The sequence below is a fragment of the Stigmatopora nigra genome, chromosome 6 (assembly GCF_051989575.1).
Source record: "Stigmatopora nigra isolate UIUO_SnigA chromosome 6, RoL_Snig_1.1, whole genome shotgun sequence".
Taxonomy (NCBI): domain Eukaryota; kingdom Metazoa; phylum Chordata; class Actinopteri; order Syngnathiformes; family Syngnathidae; genus Stigmatopora; species Stigmatopora nigra.
Genome location: NC_135513.1, coordinates 10,416,415 through 10,437,803, shown reverse-complemented (window position 1 = coordinate 10,437,803; position 21,389 = coordinate 10,416,415). Strand labels below are relative to the sequence as shown.

General features: G+C 38.9%; 4 protein-coding genes across 8 annotated transcripts; 1 reads left to right on the top strand and 3 right to left on the bottom strand.

Moving 5' to 3' along the window:
- Positions 1-3,066: 3,066 nt before the first annotated feature.
- Positions 3,067-6,023, bottom strand: thumpd1 (THUMP domain containing 1). Its single transcript, XM_077719719.1, has 5 exons — positions 5,558-6,023; positions 4,796-4,973; positions 4,567-4,652; positions 4,027-4,189; positions 3,067-3,810 (listed from the first exon to the last, which is right to left on the bottom strand). Exons 1-5 carry the CDS (start codon positions 5,765-5,767, stop codon positions 3,278-3,280), a joined length of 1,170 nt encoding a protein of 389 aa, XP_077575845.1. The 5' UTR covers positions 5,768-6,023; the 3' UTR covers positions 3,067-3,277.
- Positions 6,024-6,544: 521 nt separating this feature from the next.
- eri2 (ERI1 exoribonuclease family member 2) lies at positions 6,545-11,046 on the bottom strand. 2 transcript variants are annotated; one of them, XM_077719018.1, is made up of 9 exons: positions 10,785-11,046; positions 9,415-9,479; positions 9,251-9,331; positions 9,045-9,172; positions 8,704-8,866; positions 8,527-8,627; positions 8,339-8,420; positions 8,170-8,258; positions 6,545-7,724 (listed from the first exon to the last, which is right to left on the bottom strand). In XM_077719018.1, the coding sequence occupies exons 1-9, from the start codon at positions 10,805-10,807 to the stop codon at positions 6,924-6,926; spliced, it is 1,533 nt and encodes a 510-aa protein (XP_077575144.1). In that variant the 5' UTR covers positions 10,808-11,046; the 3' UTR covers positions 6,545-6,923. The 2 variants fall into 2 exon arrangements, with proteins under 2 accessions (XP_077575144.1, XP_077575143.1); XM_077719017.1 differs by lacking the exon at positions 10,785-11,046 and adding an exon at positions 9,825-10,143.
- Positions 10,125-15,053, top strand: rexo5 (RNA exonuclease 5). 2 transcript variants are annotated; one of them, XM_077719012.1, is made up of 18 exons: positions 10,125-10,437; positions 10,802-11,068; positions 11,158-11,275; positions 11,356-11,482; positions 11,555-11,662; positions 11,722-11,807; positions 11,885-12,000; positions 12,629-12,767; positions 12,843-13,040; positions 13,131-13,222; positions 13,292-13,400; positions 13,485-13,580; positions 13,651-13,788; positions 13,862-13,954; positions 14,033-14,318; positions 14,476-14,639; positions 14,727-14,836; positions 14,926-15,053. In XM_077719012.1, exons 2-18 carry the CDS (start codon positions 10,806-10,808, stop codon positions 14,984-14,986), a joined length of 2,304 nt encoding a protein of 767 aa, XP_077575138.1. In that variant the 5' UTR covers positions 10,125-10,437; positions 10,802-10,805; the 3' UTR covers positions 14,987-15,053. The 2 variants fall into 2 exon arrangements, with proteins under 2 accessions (XP_077575138.1, XP_077575137.1); XM_077719011.1 differs by having other exon boundaries at positions 10,126-10,373.
- A 53-nt stretch (positions 15,054-15,106) lies between these two features.
- Positions 15,107-20,756, bottom strand: parn (poly(A)-specific ribonuclease (deadenylation nuclease)). 3 transcript variants are annotated; one of them, XM_077719016.1, is made up of 25 exons: positions 20,502-20,756; positions 20,246-20,323; positions 20,106-20,185; positions 19,966-20,033; positions 19,708-19,789; positions 19,561-19,621; positions 19,110-19,275; positions 18,972-19,034; positions 18,822-18,860; positions 18,705-18,747; positions 18,487-18,564; positions 18,333-18,389; positions 18,178-18,255; positions 18,051-18,094; positions 17,919-17,961; positions 17,750-17,825; positions 17,573-17,683; positions 17,429-17,498; positions 17,272-17,327; positions 17,047-17,133; positions 16,711-16,963; positions 16,516-16,637; positions 16,323-16,365; positions 16,085-16,245; positions 15,107-15,737 (listed from the first exon to the last, which is right to left on the bottom strand). In XM_077719016.1, the coding sequence occupies exons 1-25, from the start codon at positions 20,518-20,520 to the stop codon at positions 15,688-15,690; spliced, it is 2,028 nt and encodes a 675-aa protein (XP_077575142.1). In that variant the 5' UTR covers positions 20,521-20,756; the 3' UTR covers positions 15,107-15,687. The 3 variants fall into 3 exon arrangements, with proteins under 3 accessions (XP_077575142.1, XP_077575141.1, XP_077575139.1); XM_077719015.1 differs by having other exon boundaries at positions 16,323-16,362; positions 18,487-18,567; positions 20,502-20,754; XM_077719013.1 differs by having other exon boundaries at positions 18,487-18,567; positions 20,502-20,751.
- Between the last annotated feature and the right edge of the window lie 633 nt (positions 20,757-21,389).

Here is a 21,389-nt window from a genome sequence, read left to right as displayed (position 1 = left end):
ATAATTTTACTATGAAACATAACGTGGGCTCATTGCTCACACACACACACACACATACGATGGCTTGCAGTCCGCCTCGCAGCCTCATTTAAATAACAATGGCACTCATCTGCTACTCCATTATGCAAACAAGTATACAGTAGAGTGCAGTGTATTTACAACTGAGAAATGTCATTAAAAATGAAGAAAGAGGAAAATAAGATTCATCCAGATAAATAGTTGTCTTATAATAGGGATGCATCTTGTTGCCACTACAGAAAATAATGTTTAAGCATCTGTTATAATCTGATACACCATAATAAATTTAACATTGTTCATTCATTTTCTGTACCACTTTAATCTCATTAGGTTTGCGGGGGTGCTGGAGTCTATCCCAGTTGACTCCGAGCCAAAGGCGGGGGACACCTTGATCTCGTTGATGTATAACACAACCCAATACAAATACTACACCCACCAATACTACTACTACTACTACTACTACCACCACAACCACTATAACTACTATTTTAAGATAGGCCATTCATTTTATGGTGCGCCTAATATTGTAAAAAAATACAGTAGTAGCTTTTATACATGAATTCATTCAACCCGCTTGTAAACGTTCCACTGTTATAATTATTGATGCAGCTCAGTACTCGGCGCGGAGGCTACGTAGTATAAAGGAGGCGGGGCTGCTTGGAGGCCATTGTTTAGCTCAAGTGAGACAAACGAGACCCTGGAGAACACTACTAAGCCGCTCATAAAGGTCAAATATGGAAGCACAGCGGCTAATCCACAAACCCCCGGGGACGCCCACGGTTGCCGTTGTTTTTCGGCCGCGTGACATTTAAACCCGAATGCGCCGTGCAACTTTGCGACTGTGTCTCCAGCTTCCCGTCTGACTCTGGAGCGCCCGCTGAGGGTTAATTAGACGTGGACTCGGGGGCCATTGTCATCGACTGACTCTCTTCCATTGCTAACTATCGTTAAGTGACTTTTAGAGGTGGAACAAAACAAGACAACAAAAATCTATATTTTCGAGACATGAAAAAATGTAGTAGGATTATTTTTTTATATAAAGCAAACTTTTTCTTGGGAATAAATATGTAAAAAAATGTATTTTTTTACACTGTTTTAATTATTTTTTTACCCCAAAAATACTATATATTATATAAATTTTATATTTGCAATGGAATTAATATTTGTAGCTAAATGTCAAAGTAGTATTGCTCTTTGTAATTTATTCAAATATTGGGACACTAAATGCATAGTTTTATGAGGAAAAATCTACAAAGTTTTTGTATGAAAAGAATGCGGTGACAGTACAGTACATATATTAGGAAAAAAAGAAGAAATTGGGTTAACTGAAAAAAAATTGAATCGAGAAAAGCTTCAAATATAATCATTCATTCAAAATGAATTTGTTTTTAATGTACATTTGCTGCTGAAAAAAATATGTTCTGGAATAACTTTTTACAATGTTTTTTTTGCATTAAAATTTGGACTTAGTATTTCTTTTTGTGTTTTTGTTTTTGTACTTGTTCTAGTGCATTCATTTTGGTGTTCTCCTTAATACTCCCCTGTATAGGACACACTAAATCTCATTAAATAGTGTTGTTGCCAGCTTTTGACAGTACCGAAAGCAGCGACATCATTAAAATTCCACCGATGTGCTCGCTATACCTTAGCCATCATGTTGCCGAGTCACGTCTAATTGGCTAATCTAATCAGAAAAGTCTAAGTTGTCTGCGAGGTCACACTGATTGGACACGGCGAGGGAGGGGCAAAATGGACAACATTGCTGCCGAGGCACATTTTGTAGGTAAATATCCCAGAGATAACGAAGGCCGGGTCAGAGACAGTTCAGCCAAAGTGTGACAAGCACTGAGAAAGCAAGCAGAATGCAGATGCAAAAAAAACATAGTGGACAATAGTGCTTAGTTTGACTGTGATTAAAAAAAAACATACCTCATGGTAACAAGTAACCAAAATTTGACTTACCCCGAACTTGGTGTATAACTGCAGACCTAGTAGAATCACAATAAAGTACAATTAAATATACAAGAAACAACTAACTTCAGCTGTATTCAACTTTTAGGTCCAATATGTTTGAATTTCACCATTGTGAACACATTGGAACTTTAGCTGGCATTACAGCTTTATTAGAGATTTATCAGCATTTTTTCTCTAGTTGCTAGCTAATACTGCTTACTGCAAACAGTAAACAATAAAGTCATTGTGACTAACTTGGTAATGGTGTCTCTATTCAGAGACTTTTTAGAATTTATTTTCTCTCCTTAAAACAAAACCACTTGTTTTTTGGCTTTATGTAAAACGTTTGCATCTTGAAATAATACTATAAACAATGAATATTAGGATTAGCAGATTCGATTTTTTTAGGTTTTATTATATTAAAAAAATGCTTGCTTACTCCCACTGAATTACATACACCATTATTATGGTTCAGCTAATGTCATTTATAATAGTCACGCGCTGTAACGGAGCATTTAATAAACCCCTTGGTGATTACTGTTAGAATTTAAACACTTTGGTCATTTCAAATTACAAATAGATAGGATTATAATTGGCGCAGGGACTTTTTTAGCATCCACTCTGAAATGCTAACGCGTACGAGCTAACGTTGCTAACTAATGACTTGTTTTTTACTCAATTTAAATTGTGTTCAAATCCTATTCCTCGTGTCATCACCCAAATCAAATAGTAACAATCATGATGAAAATAAGACATAAAACAATGTTTTAAACCCTGCAACATTTTAGTTGACCTTACCTGCAGGCAAAGCTATGGCGTTAACAAGTTCCAATTGAAAAACAACAATAACACAGAATTAAAACAGATGCTGTATATTTACATAATGGATGATAGAAAAAAAACGTGTGTCTGGTCTCATGAGACGCAAATATAAAACTGGAATCTCGTGCTAATCAAGTTAATTAAAAAAGTATAGTAAAAAGAGGCGTCTGTTTATTGAAAAACGCAAGTGTAGCTCAACCTGGTGGCGATTGGGAGCACTGCACATGATAGCATATATATTATATATATGTATAAGGACAAATCAAACCCATGTTTAATTCTGAACTTTTCTTTTATCAGAAAAAAAACAGAATATAACCAATGAACACAAGTATAACACAATCTACAATGTAAAAAAACAAAACAAAAAAATCACTGGGTTAAAAACACACCATGGCCTGCTTACTAACCTCACTTGATTTGGACAGAGGAAAGAAACCAAACAAAAAAAAAAAAAACAACCAAAAGACAAAACCCTAAAAGGTTACTCTCCTTCAACCTTAATGCCATTTTCATCTTTTACAGCTTCTTCCTCGGGAGGTTTCTCGTCGCTACTAGCTGCCGCTGTATCGGACGCGCTAGCGCCTTCCTCTTCGGTGGATTCGGCTTCTCTTGTTGTTGTGCAGCCTTCCACATCATCAACCACTTCCTTCTCACCACCTTCAGTGGTCGCTTCTTTCTCCTTCTCGCCACTTTCCTGCTCGGTGGTCACTTCCATCTCACCGCCTTCCTTCTTTTTGGCCGCCTCCTCCTCATCGCCTTCCTGGTTGACGGCCGCCTCCTTCTCGCCGCCTTCCCGCTTTTTACCCGCTTCCTTCTCGTCATCATCCGCCTTGCTAGGTGGTTCATCCTCACCGCCTTCCGTCTTGACCACTTCTTGCAGGTTGTACTTTTTGTAGCGCTTGTACTCGCGAACCACGCTGACACAACACACGGTTCTGATCACTTCCAAGATGATGGTGAGGTCCGGGTGGGTTAGGTTCACCCGGTTTCTGGGGTTCATCTTGCCCACTAAGCCTTCAGGAAGAGGAAGCAGAATTGTGAGGGGGAAACAGAGAAAACCCACAAAAGCACAAGAACAGAAACTGAAGGCATGGACAATTTAATGCCATGAGATAACTGATTCTAAATGACAATAGCCGGAATTCAAATGAAAATGACTTGTAAGCTAACATGCTAAAATTGATGTGGTTGCATTTTGTTTGTTTTGGCAAGTTTTTAATGGTATCTTACCTGCGACGGCCTTGATCATGTCATCCCTCTTGTTGTAGCTGTTGTTACGTGCTTTGAAGGCAACCTGGTAGGTGGCATAGTTGGGCATTTTAAACCAGGGCTCCAGGAATGTGTTCAGATACTTCATAATCTCGTCCGGGAAGGCATAGCATGTACCCGATACCTGGATAGCACACAAACTCAAGTTGATATCTTGTTGTATTTTAGCAGACAAACTGCTACATTTTCATAACATACCTCAGTTTTGAATTAAAACCTGTGCCCACAATAGGCCGTTAAAGCTAAATCATAAATTAGGATCTGAAATAGTAGTTAACTAATGTACACAGTTACATCCTTTTTATTCAATTAAGTATATGTTCTTGTAGTATAAGTAAGCACACTTGTAGTACAAACATATGTACACTTGTCTTAGGTTTCAAAGCATACTTGCAAAATGGAAAAATACTTTATATCTCATATTTGGTTGATATGCTGTAAACTACATTAAAATGAGAAAATGTCGCTTGTCATTCCTTTTTTTTTTTTTTTGCATCTCACCGGCAGCATGCGAAGGATGACGCGAGTCTTATTTTTCTTGGTGGAGTGCAGATCGGACAAGATGTGATGAACCAACCGATCCGTTTCTAGGATTGAAAAAAAGAAAAATAAATAAACAGAGTCCAGATGATAACAAAATGTCAGTCTACAAGCACACCCATTGTATGACTAATATGACATCACGTGACTGGATGTACTTGATTAAGATCATTCCCAGTCATAGCCTTACCCAGATTGTGAGTCCTGATGAAAACAACATTGTTAGCGCCACTTTCCAGGGCCTGGAAACGCCGCTCTAGCACCCCATCAGCAGCTCGAAGGTGCGCCACTTCCTTCTTCAGGGCATCCTCAACATCTTCCTCTTGGGGATTTTCTTCACCATTGCCGCCTTGAAGATCCTCTTCAAACTGCAAGCAGAGGTTGTCAATGCCTAAACACTACTTTATTTTGAAAGTGAAACCCTTGTTTGAAAATAATTTGAACACAAACCACTGATTTTACATTGGTATCAACATGTACTTTTGCACATAGCAATTTCATCCCCAATTAAAAAGAAAAGAGCGATGTAACCAGTTTAAAATAATATTGTTGTTGTTGATACCTCCTTAAGAAATGCTCTGTTACTATCATCCATTTCTAAAGAAGCCCCTCCCATTTGGCGGACATGTTTGCCTACAGGCACCGAATTGTAATGAAAACACAAGTGAATCGGACTAGCCATATTGCAACTAATACACATGACGAATATCGAATCGGGACATCACTACTTTGTTTTAACCAAAGCATTTAGTAATCAATTAACCAATAAAACCCCAATTTAATTGTATCCTTGCTTAAACCTCAATAAAGATTTTTTAAATTTCTTTATGTATTGAAACCCTAATTCAAAGACCAATTCCGTCGTGAGAGCACGATCTTTATTCAACTCTTGAACTAAGACTTTTGAAATCATGTGGACTATAAAGTACACCTGGAGATTGCGTTCACGTACCTTTTCGGGTCCGTAAATCTTATCAGCATACTCGCCCAGCAGGTCAAAGGCTTCGGCCGTGCATTTATCCTGGTTCATGTTACATGTTATTAAAATGCCTTGCATGCCCACCGCCAGCTCCTTGCTGGCCCTCAAGCGTTTGGCGTGTTGCTGCGGAGTGAGGTAGTACTTCTTGCCGCGCTTCCGAGACTCATTTTGCTCCGCCGACATGTTGGCGATAACGTCACTGGACAACAGCTATTACAAAAAGTGGGACGTTTACGGCTTTTTTAAGCTAAAGCGCGTTAGCAGCTTCGCTCAATTTTAGCTAGCTCTGCAATGAGACGTTTAAGGACACCCGCGACGCAGTAATTTCGAAAGCCAACGTCGATGGTTTATTGAAAAAAAAAAGTTGAGCGTCTTGTTAGGAACGTGCGTTCAAATGGAAAATGGAACCCGGTGACGGAAGGACGCTACATTCACGTTTTTTTTAGATTCTACGGGGGGCGAGTTAGGGCAAAAGGCTTTCGGAGACTTTCGCGAAGCCAATATTAAAAAAACGTATTGTATTGTATTGTACGTATTGAAAACGTGTAAGCCTTTTATAAAGCACTCACTGGTCTCATTATTCGTCTATAAACTGATGTATTAATTAAGATTAATATAAATATCAAATATTAAATATTATTTATATATATATATATATATATATATATATATATATATATATATATATATATATATATATATATATATATATATATATATATATATATATATATATATATATATATATATATATATATATATATATATATATATATATATATATATATATATATATATATATATATATATATATATATATATATTATATATTATATATATATATAATGTGTGTGTTTATATATATAGAAGATTGAAAAAAGATAAGAAAATAATTTATTAGCATTAGAATGAATGAGAAATGCAAAAGTGTTACATAATAGGTTCAAATTCCAGGTGACAGCTTAGTAAACATACGTAGACATACACATGATTACAGGAAGTATATTTACCATTCGGGGGATGTTTCATTTTGTTTGATGTTTCGTAACTTGTATTTTTTTTGTATCTCAGAACAAAAGGATTTCATTGAATCTTTTCATAAGCTGAATATTTTGTATGTAGAAGCATTCATAAGTAAGGCTTCATTGTCTTTGCCATGATGAATAAAAATGAGAAATATTGTGAAAAGGTATTAAAAACATGATTTGAAACTCAGTCTTGAAACCCAACAGTGACTCATACCATTATTTGGTATGGTTTAAAACCATGATTTGAGAACCTAAGCATGGGATGCCTAAAATGACATGCTTTTCTTCTTTTGATGTTAGGATTTAGGTCCTTACCAACTCTTTCTCATGTTCGACCTCTGACCCGACCGGGTAGCTCCGATGTTAGTGGACGACAAAGACCACCTCGTCTTTAGCCCCGACTCCCATTTGAAAAAGTCGCAACCCTTACTATGGTGCGCCCCTACCCCTGAACCGTCACATGAGCGACGACCAGCGCAACAGTAGAATCCTTTGCCATGATTAGGCCCACCGTTGGACACTTGCAGACGCTTTGCGCGGCGTCCGCAGTGACACAATGGCGGCGTCACCTTCCCATTATTCGTCCACGAAGACATGACGCTGCCGTTTTGAGTCCTGACGCTTGCGGGATTACAAATGGTAGTGTTGGGAGTAGGGGTCCTCTCCTGGATAAAGAAGTGTTTGGGGTTGAATACGTACGGCGTATTTGATGTATCTACCTTTGGAGCTTTAGCATCTGATATGAGAATTCCCTCAGAATCTTCTAGAAGCCCTTCGTCATACGTGAACCTGTCTTCCTTTTCCACAGAGAAATCCCCTGAACGTTTGGAATCTGAGGTTGGAGGGTTGAGTTGACCAATGACGGTGGAGCACAGAACCAGGCCATTGCTATTGATATTGTGCTGGATGCCCCACTGTGGTGTTGCCATAACATCCAGAACAGTCTTTGGGGACAGCAAATTCTGGACAAGATCACCGTTTTCTTGCTTTAGGAAAGTACAGTTCTCTCCATTGGACATTGTTTGATTTGGGATGGTCTCCTGCTTTTCGCTCTTGTGAGCGTTTAATTTTTCACCATTTTTTACATTGGTGGGTTTGACTGCCAAGGGGGTCTGAAAAAAGAGAATTAGTATATATTTATTACTGTGGTCTGTTGGGTTATGGTTGAACTTTGAGTACTAAAAGTGTTTAGAAATATGGGCGTGTTTTGATGTTGTAATATGTCTGCGTCATCATTATACTCTCAATAGTTATAGTTTTATTAGTTTAAGACAAACGATCTATATTGTCATGTTATAACTTTATTGGTTAATTTACCACATTATTCTTGTTTACTTAGACTTTGGCTCTTGATATATGATGGACTTGTTGGACAATAATTTGTCAATTGAACAGCAGCTAAAATTATAAATGTAACCACACATCTTAAAGTCACAGAGCAGACCATCAAAAACAGATTTATTAATTTAAACACTTTTTGCAAGGGACATAAAGGTTGTAGAAAATGAAAAGAAGCCAGGGTCAGGAATTGGAGTGCATGATTGGACGTCCACTCACCCTCTCCAAACTTCTTGTGATCTTCATCACACACCCATCCCTCATCATCCTCAATGCCAACTGGGCTGTATTCCTGGCATCATCCAGACCTTAAAAGAATACAATAAAAAGTGGAGAACAGATTTAATATGAAGAATTGTTGAGTATTTGTGTAAAATACGTTTTGTACCAGAATGTTCTCTGCCAGAAAATTGTATCCCTAAATCTTGCAGTGCTCCATTTAGACCTTTGGGTTTCCTGCTGTAGAACATCTATAAAAGATTAAATCATCTTAGGTTTTTTGTACATCTATAATCAAAGTATACTCATTTTTCACATTTATTTAGCATTAAAAGAGTTTTGTCAAAATAAACGTACCCTATATGTACTCCTCAGGTCGATCCAGCTGTTGAGGACGTTGGGTTTGTTGAGCTGCTTGCGTTTACACTCAAAGTGTAAACAAACGCCGAGATCCCAATCTGACATTGTACAGATTTTATTGATAATTATCCAATAATGTATTTTTGATGGAGGGGAGAAAAAATGATATTTTACCTGACCACGTGAGGAAAGCACAAAGCTTTTGTCCATCCGACTCAGAGGAGGAGCTCTGTTGCTGAGGAGAAAAGACCATGCCCTTCTCCAGGCGTAGTTTTTGTAGCCAGCGTCCAAACTGGGAGAGACAAATCTGGAGAGGAATGCCTCCTTCCACTTGTGTCTGTAAAAAACACACAGATCAGTTAAAAATGATGAATATACTAAAACATAATCATATATATGATTTTTTAAAAACTTTTCATTGTTGTAATAATGTATTTCACTATGTAACAGCAAAATTTTATTCAAGCAAAACTTAATTTATACTTAAAAATATGTAAGAGTATATTTGCAATCACCTGTGTGATCCCTGTTAGCTCAGTGCAGAAAGCTGATAGTATTGGACGCTCTTGAGGTTGGACATACGTGTGAAATTCCAACTCAATCTCCCCTGTGGATGTATTGAGAAGAACCGCAGGGAACTCGACTGTATCCGAAAGTACAAAAGACAGTGATTAAAATGTGGCAAAACATAATATGGAATATTTAATGAAAGGAAACTCACTTATTTCTTGTGTAGGATTGTTTTTCTCGCGCCAGCATGTGGACTCAAAATCAATGACGATCAGGTAAGAAAATGTTTGCTCTGATGTAAAGTATTAAATACAGCAAGTTATAAAATGCCACATCCTAAATATGCTTTTTAAATATAGGAAGAACGTCACAAACTAGATAACGATGTCTTTTTTGACCCGCTGGATGATTCAGTACGCTGCCTCAGCAGTCCTAATTCTCTGTGGAGATTAATGGAAGAATAATACAATGTCAATAACAAAAAAAAAATGCTTCTTGAGGTGCAATGATTACTCAATTAATCACATCAAAAACAAATTTGATAATGAATTAATCAATTCAAGATCTTGTTGGCCATAAATTTAATTTCTGATCAACATGGATTTACTTGAAGCTGTGCTGATACAATAATTTTAATAAACTTGTTTTTATAATTACTATAATTTCTCAATTTTTAAAGGTAGCATTGAATCGGTTCACTATTTGTTGAAGTCGAGCTGCAAAACCAAAACAACATAATGCCCGGCTGACACACAAAGATTGGTTTCAATCACCATAATACTCACTTGGCCAGCTTCTTTGTCGACATTTCCGATAATTGGGCTTGTCTCTTACTCGCATGGCACCATTTATATGGATAATTGACGACTGTGTGCGTGGATCTTCCTCATATGGACATCGCGCTTTTTATTTCAAACTAATCTAATCTATGATTTTGTGTTTGACTAGCTTGGACTACAAGGCAGCGAAATCAACTAGAGAGTCAGCAGGAAACGGATGCAGATATTCGCTTCAAAATAAAGATTTAACGTCCGTATTAGTCCGAATACTTGTTTTATAAGACTAAAAAATTTAATATATAATCTACAATAAAACAGTGATTTATTTATTGAAACAACATGAAATCATAATAACACGATAATTGCAATATATGTATGATTAATAGTAATTTACCTATTTGTTTTGAAAGTCCTGTAGCCAACATCAGTAACTTTTCTCTTTCCCCACAGACACGTTGTGTTGCATGGATAAACCTCAGTGTTATTTTAATATTCAACGTGTTAACGATGTGAATTTCGGACGATCTGGGACCTACACTGCAATTTTATTACATGGTAACCGAATATGTAAATCATTTATGTGATCAACCATTATTTTTTTAAATCAAGACCATTTCAGGTAACTCACATGGCCGAATATCTTCCCTACTATGAGAACTACTACTGATGTAAAACACTGATTAACAAGAAAAAAATCTATTTCAAAAATCACTAATTCAATATACATCACCTCTCTCCTCGCGTTCAAAGTTACTATATCAACTACTCAAAATTTCGACCACTAACTCACAACCCAACTGTTAAGGTTGTAGTGGTTCCCATTATCAGATCAAATTGAACTAAGGGGTACTGCCAGTAATCATTCTAGGTTAACTTACCAGTTTACTTATTATTCACAAAGTCGCTAATTTATTCTCTCATTTCTCAAATTTAACATATTCACTTGATATGACAGTAAATGTTCACCTGATTCTTGATTCCAGGTACATGGACCCCAGCTTTAAAATGCCGTCCTCATTGTCAGAGTCATTGGGTCTAAAAAAAAGGAAGAAAAATGGGGATCATATTAATCACCGCCATGCGGCAAAGAGGTTCAAAAGTGAAAATATGGGTGTTGATGAGGCAGAGAATGTTGAGCCACGGATCACTGTGTTTCCCAACTATCTCTCAAATCCTATCAACACTGAGGAGTTGACTGAGCTCCTCCAATGCGCCGCTCTGGGGGGCAACAACACAGTCAAACAACCAAGGTCACTATCTCACTTGTTATTATTATTGATATAGCATGCACACAAAAATCCTCTCTTTGTTCAGTTTAACCCCTGATTTTGTATTGTAGTTGGTGTAGTCTCCATGGAGAAAAGTACATCAATGTAGTATTGGTGGAGGGTGTGAGTCAAAGTGACTTTTACACACACTACATGATTCTCAACAACCTGAGAACCAAGTATAGTAATGTATGTTGTATACATTAAAAAGTACCTGATCTCCATAAATGCATATGGTGGATGTCAATATTGTTTTCCCTTCATGTCAGAGACTGAGCTTCACATCATCAAGCAGCAGTTGCAGCTTGCTTTCCACAATATTCAACAGTCAAGTGAACGGATTAGAACAATTATCTGTGTCACAGGAGCAGAAGGACAACAGCAAGTTGCACAATGGTCAGATCCACTCTCAATGTTCCAGTTACAAATGAATTCAGAAAACTAATGTCATTGTTTTGTATGCAACAGTGTTGAGGACGCACCCGGTGGTCAACAAGTTTGGTACCAAAAAGCGAGGTCCAACAGCCTACATTCTCACCCAAGAAGAGTTGATCAAGAAGCGTTTCCCTGTAAAAGGTGATCAGTCAGTTCGATCATTCTTCCTCATCGCCCGCTCACTTTCTGTCGTCCATCAGGGCTGCCGGGGTTTGAAGATTTTGCCGTCATCGACTGCGACAACGTCACAGACGACAGCCCTCTCTTTGGACTTGACTGCGAAATGGTAAGATGAGTTTCTGTCTTAACTCCGCCCCCTGCATGCTAAACAAATCACAGCAATTAATGGTGATTATGCCAAAGTGTCTCACAAAGAGGGGCTATGAGCTGACCCGAGTCTCCCTGGTGGACGGCGAGGGTACGTGTCTTCTGGATGAGCTGGTCAAACCTGACAACAAAATACTCAACTACCTCACTGAGTAAGTGTTGTACCCGTGATTTTCCACGGGGTGGTGGTATTTCGCCTTTAAAAGACGGGTGAAATAATCAGACAGGTCCTTTGTTGTATTTCAAACCAACTTTAGTTATATCAAGCAATTCACACAAAACATAATATACAATAACACTCAAATATATACATAGTAACATATTAACAACCCGTTATAATCCAACCATACCAAGGTCTATGACCATTGGTTAATCATTACGTCATCGCCCCGTGTTTAACGCATGCTAGCGGCATGAGTCCCTTTTTAACTTAACACCTGCACTCATGTATAACATCAACTACTTCACCCTGTCACATAAGCACAATCAAAAAAGTAGAAAAATCAGACTCAAACCCAATATAGAAATCGTTATCAGATTACAATTATACATAAATTACTAGTAAGTCCACCATGCAATGTAATTTCTAACTAACAAGTTGTTTTGTAGTTTATTCAATGATTATTAACGGGTCACTGTAAAGTTATGGATTGGGTATTGTAATATAATGAGTTGGCTAGATACTATAGGAAAATAATTGAAAATTAAAAGGTGGGTTGTAAAATAAAGTTCAAATGCTGATGACAAAAGCCATTTATAGGATTTGTGTCTCACCCTCAGGTTCTCAGGCATCACGGCGGACATGTTGCATTCGGTCAGAACCACCTTGCGCAATGTCCAAGTAATGCTTATGAAGCTGTTGCCTCCAAATGCCATCCTGGTGGGTCACAACATAAATAACGACCTGGTAGCTCTCAAAGTAAGAACACTAAAAGGCAATAAATGCAAGGTGCGGAAAATACTGTGTAGGATTGAATTGGTGCTCTCGTCACAGCTGATCCACCCTCACCTGATCGATACGTCACTGCTGTACAGAAGGGAATTTGGACAAAGATTCAAATTGAAGGTTCTGGCCAAGGTGGCGCTCGGCAGGAGCATCCAAACCCAGGAGGAGAAAGGACACCATCCCGTTGAGGACGCCTTAGCCGCCTTGGACCTGGCAAAATACTTCATCAGCAAATCACCTCTACAGGTACCAACCAGATAGCAAAGTATTATTCACTAGCAAAAGTGGAGTGTAAACGACACACCTTGGTACGTATGTTCTCTTCTATCCTGGAAGGTTGTTGAGGATCACCTGGAAGAACTTTGGGGATTGACGATGGAAAAAGAAGACACACCATGTCAGTCAACAGAACCCCCTCCCAGTCAGAGGTATTAATCGTACAGACAGGTAATGTTTACAGTCATTTTTGTGTCTCACCCTTTATGTCTGGCGTGCAGGTTTGGGGACGTTTTGCAGCGTCTCGGGCGGTCCGTCTCCTATATGGGAAAACGCTCTGATCTCCCATTAGATCTAGCTCATCAGCAGTGGCACAACACTGACAAACAGGTGAGGTTTGAGTCTGAAAATATCAGAATAGGTTGGTTAAAAGCGAGCTGCTCTTTGGGAAAACGTGTGTGGACTTTTGTACAGGTTCTAGCGTCTTTCCGGAGACAAAGCACGTGTCCTTTCTTCTCTGTGCTTGGCTTGTCGTCCTTCACACATGTTCCTCCTCTTCTGGAGAATAAGGTGAAAAGTGAAAGAATTACAATTTCAAGTTGATGTGTTGTCCTAATAAATGCGCACGTCTGGGTTTTAGCTCAGCTGCCATCTTCGCGACTTGTGTGTAGTATTTGCTGGTCCATTTCCAATTGATTTCTGTGAGAAAGAAGTGAGGCGATTGTTCCGGTGTTGTGGATCTGTCAGAACTGTCAGAATGCTGAATACCATGCATAGGGTGAGCTGTATTTATTTTACACACCTAATTAAAAACCTTAAATATCTTGCTTACATTGGGTTCTGTGTATTAGACTCATGCAATGGTGGACTTCAAACTTCTGGAAGGAGCCTCGCTAGCACTGCAAATGCTGAACGGTGCTACCGTGTGTGGACACACCATGAAAGTAAACTTGTCAACTCGCCAGAAATGTGTCTAAGTATGCCTAGTGACAAAGATAACCGCTCGTATGTTGTGTTTTCAGGTTCATAGGCCTGTCAATGAGTCAACACTGGACTTTGACGTGACTCTGGACGCGTTAAGTAGCGATGCAGTCAACGCGTGTCGCCTCTACACGGTCAAACTGAACTTTCACACGACCGGGAATGGGTATGACCCGGTCGGCGAGTTTGCGGTGAACGGCCACAAGTCTGCGTCACTTCCCGTCAAGAAGAGTGAGCTGAGCGAGGAAGGTCTGATAGAGACTTTTAGCCGCTTTGGTGTTGTGGAGCGAGTCTTGTTGGGCAAACATGGAAAAGATGCTTACATACGTGAGTTGATTTTCTTTGGCACATTTCCAATTGTGTAAGATGTTATTTTTGAATACCATTTTTGAATGATTATCAAAATAAAACGGTTTTTTTTAACTAATCACCCCATCCCTCGATTTGCATAAAAACTATTTTTAAAAATTGGTGTTCTCTGCAGAGTTTGGGAATTCTGAGGGGAAACAGGCAGCTGTTGAGTCCTGGAAGGAACTTTGGAAAGACAAGTATATCACATGTCCAGCTCTAACTCCAGCACACATTGCTAGTATGCGGCCAGATGAAAGTCCACGAGATCTAACAGACCAAACACACCAGAGACCTCAGGTCAGCAAAACACTGCCATTTTCACTTATAAAAAAAAAAGCAAGATTATTGTTGTTCATAGCCTATCTGTCATTTTCCTATGTGTAGGACCTGGCCATATGTCACATGATGAAGAAGATGGACGTACGTGTGGGCAAAATATTTAAATCCCTTCCTGAAAACACTTTGTCTATGGTGCTGCTGCTCAAACACAACAGGTTAAATTGCTTAAATGTACCACAATTTTTTTGCCTGTCATTATGCTTCAAAAAAAGAAAAAACTAAAATGTTTCTTTTATTTCCTCAGTGCTCAGCAGCCATCTTCACCTGGTTTGTGCCTTTTGGAGATGAAGCGTGAAAAATCCTAGAATCAATGCAAGATATTTCATGTATTAAAGATTGTATTTGAATACAATAAAGTTCTCATTTGAAATAATGACAGTCTGACAAAGCCAACATGATCCTAGTGAAGAAATTAGCAGAGGCAGTTCCAGTAAGAAAATTCTTTAATTTTTGTTCATTCTCCCTGCCCTTTTTTTCTCTATTCAAGGAAATATGAAGGATTTTGAACCTCATACAAAAACCATGTAAATTCTACTTCGACTGTTTTGACACTTTTTCCATACAGCTACAAAACATCTGTACAAAAACATAAGTAGAAGCACCTTCTTAAGGGTCCAAATTAGCGCTGTAATAAATTATCACATTGTAGTTGATGGTTTATACTTGATAAAACATGATATAATTGTTTTAAAACAAAAAAAATGGACAGCTGTTCAAATAGACATCACGCTGAATCCTGATGTTGTAAACTACATGTTCACATAACAGCAGCTTACACCGACTGACATGCACGCGAGTAAAAACGGTGGCCAACATTCCCGTATTACCACGTGTTATAAAAGAACAACTTCAAATTCATGATGAAGTGAGGAAAAGCAGAACCGTCATTATGGCTTGCGTTATGTGTGTGCACGTGTGTGTTTGTACTGGTCCACACCTGCTAGACGGCGCTCTCCCAGTGATGTCGACTTCCTCAGGGAAGACTCCAAATGCCTCATGTTGACTGCTACCACACTTCAGGAACCTCAAACAGTGACGGCGACGACTGACTAGAAGCTAAAAATGGAGAAAAATGCAACAAAAATTAAAAATAATCCAAAATTTTGAATTTCCTTATCTGAAATTTTTAAAAATACAATATGTAAAGACTGGTGGGCAAAAAAGGTACTGCAACTAAGAAATATTGATGTGAACAACATACCGTCCGCTTTTGGGTTGCCAAATAAGCCCTTTGAGAAGCATGCTGTTACATTTAAATCGGAGAAGACAAGCTAACAAATTAGCACACTTTAACGTTAGCTATAATCATGCATACCTGTTAATCATTTTTTGAGGATGATTTCAAAGTATACACTTTATAACAACTTTAGTTGATGCACAAAAAATATTCAATATCAACAAACCTTCAGATTTCTTCTTGTTCTTTTGACTTTTACGTGCGGGAGTAGCTTCACTCGCAGAGGCCTGATGCCAGCCAAGCGTCCCTTCGGCATCTTTTGCCAGATCAGCACCATCTTCATCGGGGGACTTCATGGGACTTGACTCGGGGGACTCCGTAGCGTCGCTATGGCGATACAGAATGAGCCACTGTCAAAATGTTGCCAGACGCACAGAGTGGTAAACCTGAACTAACGGACTTACGTGGTTTTCAACCATCCCTCTGACGTCTTACTCTCCACAACTTCTAAAAAAATTAAAAAATGAATAAATAAATTGTTCAAATCAGGATATGTCCTGCAAAATGCACTTTATATACTTAGTAAATGTGCAGCCTCATACAATACACTTATTTGTCCTTCCTATTGGAGTTGGAAAGAAAACAAGTACTACACACCATCAGTTTTCATCTTCTTGCTTCCCGTGCTGTCTGAGAAGGAGTAGTTACTCCAGCCATCTGCAGCCTCGGTGCTTCCCTGCTCCGCCGTGATTGGACTTCCGCTACGCTTCCTCAAAGCTCTGAAAAAATAGACATGCTTTTTTATTGCCTAGTCCCACCAGGTGGATTAAGTAATGTGAAATAACGTCACACCGGGCGTATCCGAAGCCACCAGAAGCGCCAGGGGTCATGTAGCTAGACTTGTGCCACCTGTCTTCCGTCCAGGACTTGGAGGCAGGAGCCTTCTTCTCGTTCTCCTGCTGCTTACGCTGGACGTACTCGGCGTACGTCTGGATCTTGTAGCTCTCAGCGTAGCGGCTTGTGTTCACAGCTATTTGTACCTGTTCTTTTTGCATGAGGGACACAAATGCCGACGTGTCGTCCATCCATGAGACTTGTATGTTTCCTAAACAGACGTTTGGCAGAATGGCAGTGAGCAGAGTTGTTGGGAAAAACGAAAATTCACCCAAGTCTCGTCTATATATATACCAAAGGCACTAAAGAGCTGGTAGAGGTCACTGGTCTTCCATTCTTTGGGGAAGGTCACGTAGAGGACTTTGTCTCTCTTCGGTTGCACTGTTAAGACAATCAATACAAAGTCTTACACACCTTTCCAAGGCTACCTTGCCATTTTGTGTGGCTTTTGGTGAAAATAAAATAAAAAGGGCTAGAGGAATTATAAAATGTGTATACTCTTTGTGTTGCAGCACTTACAGTCTGGTCCTGTGATATTGAGGTAGGGGATGTCTATTATCCTCATCAGGAAAAGTCTATAAAATAAACAAACGGTAATTATTTTTAAAAATAAATAAATGGGTAAAGAATAAAGTGACAGATTCAAAACCAAGCATAGCTAATTAGTGTTACTGACTTGTTATAGAATGGCTCGACTAGTTTGGACTGAGCGGATATGTAATCTCTGGGTGGTGTCAAGAAGGAACCTAAAGAAGAAGAAAAAAAAAGGGATTATGAGAATGCGCTTAGTTATGTTATGGGGAATTATGTGAAGAATTACCCATGAAATTGGCCATGGAAATGAAGCAGCGCCCAGTAATGTAGGCGTCGTAGCCGGCTTCGTGCAGCTGCTCCTTGGCTGTGTCGTAACTGGGAAAGCCTATTGCCGCCTCTGATGGAGAAATTTAGTTAGAATACATTTGGCGTGGAAGATTGTTGGTAAACATGCTGCACTTACCAGTTTGAGGAGCCTTAAAGGGGCTTTCATTCAGCTGCTTCTCCAACTCAGCTAGAGACGTGTTGTTAATCAGTTCCTGCCATGTACATGAAATGATTTATAAAGTGCTAGGAACATTTTTTTTTTCTTCCAAATGACAGGAAAAATTTAAAAACAAGCAACAATTCACCTTAAAGGGTTTAGTGGATGCCATCAATTTTGTATCCAACAGCCTGCAAAAAAAAAAAAAAAAAGAAAATCATGCAAAGGCAGACATAGAAAGAAAAAAAAACATTTTTGGATAGGGGAGCATGACACAAACCTCGGGAAAACACACATGGTAACTTCTTTGAAATCTTGAAGATCCTAGAGAGGATAGAGAGAAACAAAAAGAGCTTAGAAGATGCTTTTCAATACTTGAAATGGGCACAGCCACCCTATAAGCTGACCTCGGGTAGAGGACAGTAGAACTGGTGGATGGTGTGCATCACATCCAGCAGCATGTTGTGGCCCACCACCAGTTTACCCTGCGGACACGTTTCATAATAATTATTTTTTCCAAAATCAAGTCATAAATAATTGCAGAAGTCCACGACTGACTCACAGACTTGGAGATGGCGTGGATGACCCGAGAAAAGCCGACTGCATCGTTTAGCTGGCACTAAATGGAATTAAATGAAAAGAAAAAACAAAATTAGATAATATTCAAGAATAGAAATGTAAGGAAATTGTCATGTTAATGACATATTTGAACCAACCTGCTCCCTTTCCAGTTTTTGCTGCTCCATCTTCTTCTTCTCCTCTTCATCTACCTTACTGACCTGGATAAAGCGCTCCTTCTGTCAGAAAATAGAATAGAATAAAATTGCTGTAGTACACAAACATCTACTTGCATGGAGTAGAGATGCTCTGAAAACCTGATTTGATACAATTTAAAACATTTTAAAACAATAAATTGACAACATTTTTTGTCTACCTTATCTACTTCCACAGTCTCCACATGCAGTCCCTTTGGAAACCTGTCAATCAAATAGAAAACACTAATACCTTTGAACAGACAAAGCAGTAAGCACTATTGAGAGAGTATGCTCACTTCCAATTGAGAGTTTGGTATATTAACTTTCTCTGGAACCTATAACAAAGAAAAAATATATATAAACACAAACACACTACATACAAGCATAATAATACACAGTAAAATGAAAACAAAAATGCACGTTAGCACTGTGCAAGTATTACTTACCCGGTGCACGGCTCCAGGTCAATAGTCTTGTCCGTGCTAGCGAACAGGGCCTCCACCTTTTCCCTGTGTTGTGAAAGCACTTGATTTAAAAAAAAAAAAACAAGTGGCATCCTCAGCCCCCATTTTCTCAATACGTACACCACCCTGTTGATGTAGTCCTTGTGCTCATCGGGCACGTGGGCGGGGCCCTTGGAAGACGGTGAGATGAAGGACGGGGTTCCGACACCGTTGGCTTGCTGACTCCGCCTCTCTTCTGTCTGTTCCCTCAGCTGAGCCTCCTCCTCTTGGTTAAGGTAGGGGATTCCTGTTATGAGATTAAAAGGTTGGACTATAAAAAGGCCATAACTCTTTTTGAGTGCCTTTTGCGATGTTATGTTTGTATTTCATGGCGATTGGCGTTGGTGCGCTTCAAGTAAACGTCAATAAATGTGGATCCTAAAGTTCAAGTCTCAGTTCAAATAATCTGTTCCACATTTGGAACAAAAAAATCATTGACTGAAATTTGGATTGATCTCAGCATCAAATAGGCTGGCTGCCATTTTACACAGAATTGAGGAAAAGTTTTACACAAAAGGTTTATTTTACTCACCATTACAGAAGACCTTGTTGAAGTCAAAACCTTGACTGGCTAAAAAGTCAATACTGGAACTCTAGAATCATAATAGATCGAAAATTTGCTCATTAGGAGTAAAGCTATTATGAAATATTTAAGGTGGGGTTTTGGGGAGAAACTTACTTGACAGATAAACTTAATGTCAGGAGAGGCCCGGTTGAAAGGTTTTGGAAATATATAAAAGTTAAAAGTCTTTGTGATGTACCTGCAAGAGAAAGAGAGTGAGAGATGATGGATTTAATTGTTTTTATTTTATTTTCTATTGTCACACACACACACACACACACACACACACACACACACACACACACACACAACTGACACGTAATATTTAGGTTAACATTGTTAATTCTATTTATCGTTATTTTGGAAAACACTCACTTGGAGTCGTTCTGGTCATACTTGAAAGTACACAGGCCAAATTGGAAAAGTAGAAAATCCATGGAATGCTTGATGACGCAGAAAAAGAGCCATTAGCCTGTAGATTATTTTCAAATGGTCAAAATGCGACAATTTTCCACCTTTTTAAGCTTGGTGTAGCGTTCCTCCGGTGTATCGAGCCCATTGGTGAGCGCACTGACGCTGGGACCATCGCTGATTCCTAAGCGACACAAGAACCTCTCACGTGCCTACTTAGATTGTATTTCAGTTATAGTCGTACCTGAAAACTCTCCATCAATTGCGAGAAAGTCGGCTTCCTCTACGGCGGCGTACACCAGGTTTAAACAGTCTTTAAAAGCTGAAAATATCACAAGAGAAGGAGGTCGCCGTTAGCTTAGCGCGCTAATGCACCCGCGCGCTAGCGACAGCAGATGGGAAAGTCGCGCGCTTTATTGTTTTTACGCAAGTCATGTTTATTGCATAATCCAAATGGATAGATATGAACGTGGTAAAATACACCGGCGAGTAAAACTCACATTTGCGTGTCACCTCCATCACGGCGCGATGGTTGAGACCCGGTTGTTGACAGCTAACGGTTGCTAGCCGACCTGGTTTGGCTTTTAATGGGGCGTTCAGGTTACGCAGGAAATTTGGTATTTGTAGAAATGGATGAGAGAACACGCGTGAAGATAAGCGGGACGAATGACGAATGAATACTATATTAGTGTTATTTTCGCTGTCAATGAGCCTAAAGGAGTCTTTGAATTAAAATAGTTGTTACCAATATGTCTTTTTACATTAAAAAGAACGATAACACCTTTATTTTTTTGCCCATTCCAGAGGAAAGAATCTTGTTTAATGAATAAAAGACACATTTTATTTTTTATGTTAGTTGTGGAACAAACAAATAAAAACCAGTATTTACTGTAAGTGGTCACCTGATATGAGGGAATAATACCAATTCAAGTATTATGATAACCAATCAAAGGTGAGTTGGCTAAATTACCCAGCTTTCTTATGTTATTAATACTACAACATATGCAGTCACAAAAAAAATGGTACAAAACAGTCTTTTATTATGAGTTTAAGTGGGCATTTTTGTTACGGCATTATTAAACATATGTGTAACAAATTAAACTGTAGTTTACAAATATGTAATAGAAAAATACATGATACATATTACCATATTTTTGTCGTGATGCTGCATCGCTTTTCAGGGTCGGTGAAGGAAAGATGACTTGACCAATCATGCTAAGGGCCCCCTCAATTAATAGGCGGGACTACTGTTGAATGACAACGCTCTGCACCAATCCAACGGCGTCTATGCCTGATACACGGAACTATTTGGCGCCACTTTGAAACGACAGCCTATTTAACCAATCATGTGTGCAAACCACTCAGTGGGTGTTGTCTTTTGCAACTGA

Excerpts from the sequence above, each read along its gene's own strand:
- eri2 (XM_077719018.1), bottom strand. The coding sequence starts at position 10,807 with ATGTACCTGGAATCAAGAATCAG. Across the intron at positions 9,480-10,784 it reads TACCTGGAATCAAGAATCAG|AGAATTAGGACTGCTGAGGC; the intron begins GTGAACATTTAC and ends TAATCTCCACAG. Across the intron at positions 9,173-9,250 it reads CAATCCTACACAAGAAATAA|TCGAGTTCCCTGCGGTTCTT; the intron begins GTGAGTTTCCTT and ends TTTCGGATACAG.
- thumpd1 (XM_077719719.1), bottom strand. The coding sequence starts at position 5,767 with ATGTCGGCGGAGCAAAATGAGTCTCGGAAGCGCGGCAAGAAGTACTAC. Across the intron at positions 4,974-5,557 it reads AGATTTACGGACCCGAAAAG|TTTGAAGAGGATCTTCAAGG; the intron begins GTACGTGAACGC and ends CTCTGCTTGCAG. Across the intron at positions 3,811-4,026 it reads CATGATCAAGGCCGTCGCAG|GCTTAGTGGGCAAGATGAAC; the intron begins GTAAGATACCAT and ends CTCTTCCTGAAG.
- parn (XM_077719013.1), bottom strand. Across the intron at positions 19,035-19,109 it reads GACTACATCAACAGGGTGGT|GGAAAAGGTGGAGGCCCTGT; the intron begins GTACGTATTGAG and ends TTCACAACACAG. Across the intron at positions 17,134-17,271 it reads CAATATCACAGGACCAGACT|TGCAACCGAAGAGAGACAAA; the intron begins GTAAGTGCTGCA and ends TTGTCTTAACAG.
- rexo5 (XM_077719012.1), top strand. The coding sequence starts at position 10,806 with ATGGACCCCAGCTTTAAAATGCCGTCCTCATTGTCAGAGTCATTGGGT. Across the intron at positions 11,483-11,554 it reads CAACAGCAAGTTGCACAATG|TGTTGAGGACGCACCCGGTG; the intron begins GTCAGATCCACT and ends TGTATGCAACAG. Across the intron at positions 14,319-14,475 it reads TGGAAAAGATGCTTACATAC|AGTTTGGGAATTCTGAGGGG; the intron begins GTGAGTTGATTT and ends TGTTCTCTGCAG.